Source organism: Cuculus canorus, chromosome 8 (genome assembly GCF_017976375.1).
Source record: "Cuculus canorus isolate bCucCan1 chromosome 8, bCucCan1.pri, whole genome shotgun sequence".
In the NCBI taxonomy this organism is placed as follows: Eukaryota; Metazoa; Chordata; class Aves; order Cuculiformes; family Cuculidae; genus Cuculus; species Cuculus canorus.
Genome location: NC_071408.1, coordinates 28,268,898 through 28,277,694, shown reverse-complemented (window position 1 = coordinate 28,277,694; position 8,797 = coordinate 28,268,898). Strand labels below are relative to the sequence as shown.

General features: G+C 49.9%; 1 protein-coding gene across 20 annotated transcripts in view; it reads left to right on the top strand.

Annotated features, from left to right (window-relative positions):
- Nucleotides 1–8,797, top strand: part of PTPRF (protein tyrosine phosphatase receptor type F) — a 405,229-nt gene that overhangs the window by 329,203 nt on the left and 67,229 nt on the right. For 15 of the 20 annotated variants that reach the window (XM_054072544.1, XM_054072556.1, XM_054072553.1 and 12 more), the window contains 3 exons: nt 68–201; nt 1,211–1,355; nt 6,548–6,853. In XM_054072544.1, the coding sequence (XP_053928519.1) occupies nt 68–201; nt 1,211–1,355; nt 6,548–6,853 (585 nt within the window). The remainder of the gene's footprint in view (nt 1–67; nt 202–1,210; nt 1,356–6,547; nt 6,854–8,797) is intronic. The other 5 variants (XM_054072564.1, XM_054072558.1, XM_054072563.1 and 2 more) reach the window with 1 other exon arrangement.

Genomic DNA, 8,797 nt, shown 5'->3' with positions numbered 1-8,797 from the left:
GACCCTGCAAAGCTGTGTGACTCCTTTCCCTGTGACTCCTGGCACTAATCGTGTGTTTGGTCCCCAGTTCCCGCCCAGCCAGCTGACTTCCAGGCAGAAGCAGAGTCTGATACCCGCATCCTGTTGACGTGGCTGCCCGCCTCTCAGGAACGCATCACCAAATATGAGCTGCTGTACTGGGAAGGGGAGGATGGCACTCAGGTGAGGATCCTGCCTCTGCGACAGCTGCACTTGGGGCTGGATGTCACAATTCAGCAACTTGGGAAGAAGGATGTCCACTTGAGCTGGGACTGTATGTTCTCTATATGTGTTCTGTCTCATGGGCGTATGATAGAAGTATGGTAATCTGCCTTCTGAGTAAGTGACCTCGGCAGTGTTTGTTGATGCCCAGCAGAGGAGCTAGTGGCTGGTTTGGGACTGGAAAGGCTTCCGAATACCAGACATCATCCCTGAGGCATCCTAACTGCTGGTGCCTTTAAACAGTAATGAAGGCCAGAAGTGCTTCTAGGTGGATCTGAAATGGCCTCCAAAATGTGTCGGCAGCTCCAGAACTGGTTACACTTAAGCGGCAGATTGAATGTGGCCTGGAGAGAGCCCTTCCACGTTTACTGCCAGGTCCTTAAAATAAGTCTAGCTCTAAATATCTCAAATATAGTGCTGGCTGCAGGTGCATCTCAATATGTAGTGCTGCTGTGGCAGCATCATAGCATCCCATGGACCTCTCCTCCTTCTGTATTTATAGTGGTATGAGAGCTGCTGGAAATAAGTGCCCTCCAGGTGAAGTGGCAGCAAAACAAGTCCTTTACCGGCACCATTTAGGAGTGCTAGAGATGCCAACTACTCTGTTTCAAAGGCAGACACTTCATGCTGGGAGGAAACAAACCTATGTGTCCTGTACCCCCTCATCTGAACTAATGTAGCTAGACCCAGCATTCCCACAAAGTTGTCAAGCAGTGAGTGCAGTCCAGACACCAGGAAGTGTGGCCTGGCTGTCAGAGAGGTGTGCTTCCTTGCACAGTTGTATTTCACCCTGAAAGCTCCATGCCTTGGAGTCTGCACAACTGCAACAGGTTTGGCAGCATGGCTGTGCGTTTTTGTGAGACCAGAAGGGGTGATGGGGCTGCCTGTTCCCTTGGCTCTGGGAGCTGAGCACCACCTTTTTTGTATTCTCCAACTACACCAAATAATCTGTGTCTCCTTTATTTGCCAGCAAAAGGTGGAGTTTGATCCAACCTCCTCGTATGCTGTGGAAGGTCTCAAACCAGACACGCTGTATAAGTTCCGTCTGGGTGCCCGCTCAGAGCTGGGAGTTGGAGTCTACACTCCCATGATCGAAGCCAGAACTGCCCAATCCAGTAAGTTTCTGACACTCTACGCTACTGAAGACAAAGCAAAAGCAGTCCAGATTCTATCATCTGGGCATGGAGTAACTCACTGCCTCTGCCCTCGTGGGCCTGCAGAGATGCCAACATGCAGTTTGCTAAAGAGTGCAATGGGGAAAGTTAGCTGGGGTTTTGAATCAGGGCTCTTTGGCAGAGGGGGTGCACCCAAGTGGTAAGTTCTTTCTTCGTGTCCCTTTGATCATGCTGTCTTTCCCTAAGGGTAGATTCATTAAAACTGATGGAGGAGTGAATCAGGCTGGGAAATTGCTTTGGAGTGATTGATTTGAGTGGGTTTGTGCATTTCTATGTGTTCACTCCCATGCAGACAAGCTGCCTGGACAGGCAGCATATGGGTGTTTGGCTCTAAATGTGACTATCTCCAAACCATTGGATTTTTACCCCTCCATTCCCCATTCCAGCGGCCTTGCTTCCACAGAAGACCATCCCTGGTCTGTGCAGGAGATTGCAGGGTGAGGCGTCTTTTGAAGCCACGTGTGGCTGTGACTGTCAGGCAGCTGGAGGAGTCAGTTTGGAAAGTGTCTGTTTGCCTGGGTTCTCTGAGCGAGTGAGGCTGCTTCTTCTGGGACTACAGCACTACGGGAAAGCAGAGCGAGCTGCAGCTGAGTTAATAGAGAGGCTAGATAATGAGGTGACCCAGGCAATATCACTTTCATCCTTGCTCTGCCCCATGTGATCACAGAGCAGGAGTTCGCATTGCTCTGATTGGCAGCTCAAAGTGCTGCGCATAAGCAGATTAGGGCTATCAAAGGGCCCAGCAATAAGCTCGTTTTCACTAACGATTTTTGGGCTTGCCATTATGCAAAGAGCATTAAAAGGGGAGAAAAAAGACATTTCCGTTATCACCGTCTGTCTGGGATTTACTAGCTCTGTGGGGTGAGCAGTTGGCAAAGGCAGCCAGCCTTCCCTGCAGGGAGGGTGCCAGCGTGAGCAGCAGCCGAGAGCCTGAGATGGCCATTAGAAAGGGAGCCGAGGCAGGGAAGAGCAGCTCTGCTTACTATTGGAACGACCTTCTCTTTGAGGAAAACTCAGCTTCATTAACATAATACTTGCAAGGATTCCTCCACCTTAAGTGAGCTAATGGTGTCTTAGTGTACTGTAGGATAGACAGGTATGAAAATGGAGAGAGGCTCAGATCGTGCAGTTATAAATATTTGAACATTGAGAACAAATTCTGAATGTGGAGATTTGTATACCTGTTTCAGATAGCTTTTGTATTGGTAGGCAAAGGTTGAAGCAACTCTCCTGCCACTTAAATTAATTCCTTCAGTGGATGCTCTTATCCTTGAACACACTTAATCAGAGACGGCTCCATGCATAAATGAGTCCTTCAGAATCTCACAACAGCTCAAGTAAGAGAAACCTTTGCTTTGTGGGCTTTTCAAGGCAGACATCCTCCCATGACCACATGATGTCTGCTCACAGGGATGCTCATACTGATCTGGTTCCGAGGTTGTCACCTCAGTGGCCAGTGGAGCACTAGCTGACTGGTTCTGGCATCTGTATAGTAAAAGAGATGTGCACCCATTGGAAGAGATTTGACTTAAAGTCACTAGAATATCTTAGTTTGACCAGTGAAACCCTCCTTACATTGATGGGCCTAAGAGTTCACCGGTTTATCCAAGAAGTGACTGGGTCTTGGCTTACAGGCTCCTGCTTGAGAAGATTTCTGGTGGTACTTTTATTTTATGCAAAAATCCTTGGCATTTACTAAAGGACTATTCAGTGACGGTAGCAAACTGTCACTGGCTGAAGAGTCCCAGGGCAGAGCGGATTCATAGGTACTGGGGGTCACAAAGTCAAATGGGTCTTTCAGAAAGCTCTGCTTTAGCTTGGCAGAAGTTGTGTGCACAATGCACAACTTCCATGCAGAAATTCTTTGGTCTGCACTTAGCAACACATCACCTAAGGTAGTTGAATCAGTCCCCTTGGCTTTAGAACTTACTAATCTAGAAAGACACTCCCAGCTTCAAATTGGTCTCCTTGCTGCACTTCCTGGTTGCCTGAGAAAGCCTGTTGGATCTTGGAAGTTGACATGTTCAGGTGGGACGCAAACTGCAGGAGCAATCAGACTCCTGCTTTCCAGAGAGCCTGAATTCAGGCTTCGTTCCTGTCCCTGACAAACCAGTGAAAGGTAAGGTAGGAGAAACATCATTTCTAATGAGTCACTAATGGGCTGGAGAAGAATATCTGTATTGCTGCTGCAGGGCATTTCTTGGGGCATTTCTGCTTATGAGTGGTAAGAGATGCTTCTCTGGCAAGGCCAGAGGGGTGCTGTTCCCCTTCACACCCTTCCAGCAGCACAGCTTGGACCCCGTCTCCAGAGAAGACAGCTGCCTTCAGGGCTGTCTTTCCTGCTAAGCTGCTCGCCTAGTTGCTGGGTTCCCTGCAAAAAGTACAAGTAATGCTGTTTTGAGGGCGTGATGAGCATGGAGGAGTTTTCCAGGAGTCTGCAATGCCTCAGGCAAGCAGTATGATGCGGGAGAGGAGCATCAGCTCTGTGCCCATCAGGCCTTAACATTAAAATGCTGTTCTCACTTGAAATATGAAGGTGGGTCTTGAGGCTGCTTTTCCCCTAACTGAAGGAGTAGATAGTCTGGATGGATGCACAGGGCTGCTGTAGATCGGTGGGGGAGGCTGGTGTGAGTAGCCGGGAGGCAGCAGAGGTTTGCACCGTGTGTGTGTGTAGGTGCATGCTGGCCACTCAGTCTGCTCTTTGCTGGCCCCAGGAGGAACACTTCCACTCCTTGTGCATTTTAAGTTGGTCCTGCTCATGTTATCAAGTTTTATTTTGCTTTCTTTAAGTATTAATCTGATTTTTTTGCCTTGTACACCATGTGTGTGACTCTTACCCAGTCAACAGCCAACATTTGACCTGCCCACGCTGCCAGCCAAAGCTGCCTTTGGAGAAGGAGCGTGCTGCTGCATCCCAGGGGATGCTGTGAAGGCCAGAAGTCTCTTCTGTGAAGGGCCTCTCTACACACAGTGGCAAAGGAAAGGCTTGTGAAGCTCCTTATGTCTCACCTGTGACCTCTGAGTGATGCCACTAGGCGCTGTGTCTACCTTATGCCTTCTCTGAATTCACTCTTGGTGTTGCTTTGCCTCTATATCTTCCTTTTCTCTTCCCTGCCACTTCTCTGCTGATTAACCAAAAGGATTCATTTTCTGCCCCTGTTACTTCCAACATACCAGATCGCAGGGCCAATCCCGCTCTGCCTCCCTCACAAAGGCATTTTTGCTTCCACACATTGCTTTGACTTCTCTTTCCCCAGTGTAGCTTCCACAGCAGCAGCCTTAACTCAGCTCAGGCATCATCTCTTCCAGCTCTGTCACTGCCTGCTCTCCCTCCATCTTTTCTCTCTCCAGGCACCCCAGCCCAGGCATTAGGGACGGGCCCTGCTCCCTGAGCCCAGAAGTGAGCGTTAAGAGTTACATGCAACCTGCGACTGCCTCTGCAAGCAAGTGGGTCATGTCTCCAGCAAGCAAAAGTCACCAGTGGCACTGGGAGGTTCTGCTGTCCTCAGCTTTCTCAAATCTTCTCCCACTGCCAGCCTGTGCCCAGCAAAGCCAAGGCACAGTTGTTGTGTGCTTTAATTATCTGAGGCAATTATTAATGTTTGCCTTTGTGCAGGTGATGAGTGGGCAGGCTTGTCCCCATGCTCCAGGAGGGCTGGCTCTGGTGCACTGGTGGCTCCAAGGACTGCAGCATGGGGAAAGGCACTAGCCTTTTTTCAGGCATTTCTTGGGTACAGTGAAGAACGGAAGCGGCCCTTCACCTGCTGTGGCAAAGCAAGATACCTTGTACTCTGTTATTGCTTGTCCAGACACAGCATCCTAGCCTTAGAGGAACTGCGTGCATGTTTTATGTTGATAGTGCCCTGTCCTCTGTGCTCAGGGCTCTTGCCTTCTGTTCAAGCACCTTGGGAGGCACCCATCTCCCTTGTGCCTTCCCTGACTGGATGGGATTCCTCCCACCTCCAGGCTTCCACCCTCATGAGAAACACCTGATTCCCTTTGTGTGCACAGCATGGCCTGGGCAGCACAAATACCTCTGCAGGGTGGCTGTGCTGTGTGGAAATAGAGGTCCCAGGATGTGCCTTCAGCATCCCTGAGCAGTGAGGCTAAATGAGAGGAAGCTGCTGCTTCCCTTCACCCGCCTTGCAGAACTGCTGTTTTATTGCAAGGCTGCTGTAGTCTTTCCTTTCCCAGTCCCTCTTCTCACTCCTTCCCCCTCCCCAAGATTTCTTTCACTGCTTTTCCCCAGCAGTGCTGTGTGGAGGGGGGATTGCTCCTCATCCTGATGAGAAGCATCTGCTGCCCAGATCCCGTTTCTCCCCCTGTGGACAGTTAACACTGCTACGCTTAAAAGTTGACACAAACTGCAGGTGTTTGTTTTGCCTGGGAGGGGATGAGACCTGCCCATCTTCCCCTGTGTAGCTCCATAGGCCAGGAAGCTACTGAGGTAGATAACCAGTTTAGCAGGCATGAAGCAGTCTGTCGCAGACATTAGGCACACACGCAAAGCCGCACAGTCATGTTATCTCCTGTTTCCACATGATGCCTGGCTCCCACGTGGGTCAGGGTGCTGCTCGCAGCTGATTGTCGTGATTTCAAACCCTGCCTGGATGTGCTCCAGCCAACCTCAGTCACCTGCTTTCTCTGCCCTCTGTTGTTTCCTCCACTTGTCTAGGAGTGAGTTTTTACAAGCCTTTGTGCAATCTGGTGTGTGAGTTTCCCCTTCTGCCGCTTTTGCCTTCTGTAGCTTCCTACCTCTTCTGGTTTCCATCTGCTTCAGATCTTCATTGAGAGCATCTTTCTTCTCCCTACCAGTCTCTCTCCCCCGCCCCTTCCCTTACTGCCATTTGTTGTGTTTGGTAAAGCAAGCATCCAGGACTGCTTTGCAAGAGATGTTCTCTGATGCAGAGCAGCAATTCTGTGTCTATGCTGCTTATCAGGCTTTCAAACACAAATTGTCCCCAGTGCCATCTTTGATGATCTTCAAGGAAGGCAGGCAGTTGTCCAGGAGGCTACTACCTGTATTTCCGTTTGTACAGTGCTCAGTTGGCTGGGTAAAAGTTCCATGTGCATTTTATTTTGTCCTTCCACTCATTTCCCTTCATCTCCCCACTTCATTTATTTATCCCCAGCCCCCTCCGCCCCACCCCAAGAAGTCGAGTGTATAAGCACCAGCTCCACTACCATCCGGGTAAGTTGGGTGCCACCGCCTGCCCAGAGCCGCAATGGGGTCATCACCCAGTACTCCATTGCGTACCAGGCAGTGGAAGGAGATGACAACACCAAGCATGTGGTGGATGGCATTGGACGGGAGCACTCCAGCTGGGAGATCAAGGACCTGGAGAAATGGACCGAGTACAAGGTGTGGGTGAGGGCTCACACCGATGTGGGGCCAGGACCGGAGAGCATCCCTGTGCATGTGCGCACTGACGAGGATGGTAGGTGTTAATGAACGGCTCCTTCAGCTCCTCCTTGGGGTAACCAGGACTCCTAGCCGGAATAGAGGGGAAAAGGAGTGGGAGTATTGGCCTGGGAGTGTGTTTTTCAGGAAGGACCAGAGGCTTTGAGGAGCAGTGCTTTGCTCAGCTGCTCCAGGGAGTGGGTCTCCATGATTGCCCTGGAGCTGGGGATAGGAGAATTGCTCTACTGGCCCTTGCTCTGATACAATGGTGGCCTCCAGGCTGTGGGTCAGATGTCCCAGCGTGATCCTGTTGGGGTCCTCTGTGTGTTAGCAGTGCTTTCTGCACACATGAGTAGATATTACACTACTTTGCTGTTTGGACTTTTTGATGTTTGGTGGTGGTGGTTTCCATTTTACTGAAGGTAACAGGAGTTCCTCCAGCCAAAGGCTTCTATCACACCGTGAGATCTGGACTTAAAAGTTTACTTGTTGACCTGAAATCCAGCAAGCTAAAGAAGGGGAAAAAAATCCATTTGGAACTTGTAGATACTGCAGGAAAGCTGCTTCCTGCCCCAGCTTCCAGGCAAGCCACAGCTTATATAAATCTGCTCTTCCGCTCAAGAGTCAGAATATCGCATGTACGAAACACTTTACTGGATACGACAGCTTTAAAGAGAAATTGCTTTATATTAGCAAGACTGTCAGTTATGTCATCATGGCTTAAGCCATTTCCTTTGAAAGTGCCAGTGCACAGGGTGACAGTAGGAGCTTCCATGGCTTCATGCTGACCCCAAAAGCTGCGGATTTAATGGGAGAAGAAAGACATGCAGCGTCCAGGCAAAGGAAGGATGATCTCTGCATTACCCAGTCAGCGTAGGAAATTGAAACCAGACATGTTACAGTTTCCCTAAATGGGCTGCCACTGTCCCCCACGTCTCAGTGGCTCTGGAAGTGGCGTCTGGGAATGTTTGCTGACTGCATTCCTGGGCTGGCAAACACATCTGTGTGTGTCCTACTGCCTGTATTGTTTGCTTCAGTTCTCATTCAGCAGAGTCGTAGCCCAGGGGAAGCTGCTACCCCAGAAATGTCGCAGCAAAGTCTCTCGGTTAGTTTTCGGGCACCGTGGTTGGACATTCCAGCTTAGCTGTCAGTAGTGATTTCATATCCCTCTGATGTGCTGATGCTCAGTAGATACCCGTAATGAAGGAATGAGAAATGCTAAAGTGTGATCTGAAAATAAATTGAACTTTGCCTGTTTGGGACTCAGACATAGCACATACTTCCCATAGTGCAGCAGGGTAGCGCTCCTCGAAACACTGTGATCTGCTCACATTCACATATTTCCATGTCCCTGCAACATCCTCGTATCATGTCCTGCCGAGGCCTCCTGCCTTCTCTCGCCAGCAGAGCTTGACACACAGCTGCTGTCTGGTTCTCAGGGAGAGTCTCGTTTTTCGCTTGGACTCCCGACTGTGCGTGTGGGCAGGTGTCTTGCTAGGGCAGGAGAGCCCTGTGGCTTGTGCAAGGTCACTGCACTAAGTGAATTGAGGATTACAGCGTAGGCTGCTCCAGCCAGAAGGTGGTAACTATTCAAGCACGGCCCCCTCCATTCCCATACCTTGAGCTGGCCTCACGGTGCTAAAATGCTCCATTCCTCCATTCTCCGTTTTATTTAATTATCTACAATTAAGAAGGACATCTGGAGAAAATAATGAATTGCCCTGCAGCTTAAAAACTGTGCTTACCTGCTGGGTAGCTGTTTCTTCCCATCTAGTTGGTTGAAATAGCAATACTCATTATGTCTACTTGTCAGCTATGCATCCCTAATTATCTAATACTGATTATTTCTTGCTCTGTTGAGAATTGAGGTGCACGAGGTTCCGAACCCCTGGATTTTCCCAGGCAGTGGAGGGTGGAAGAGGTGCAGCAGCAGAGGTGCTAGGATGGAGCCTAGGTCCTTTGCTTGAGTACCAAGCACTCG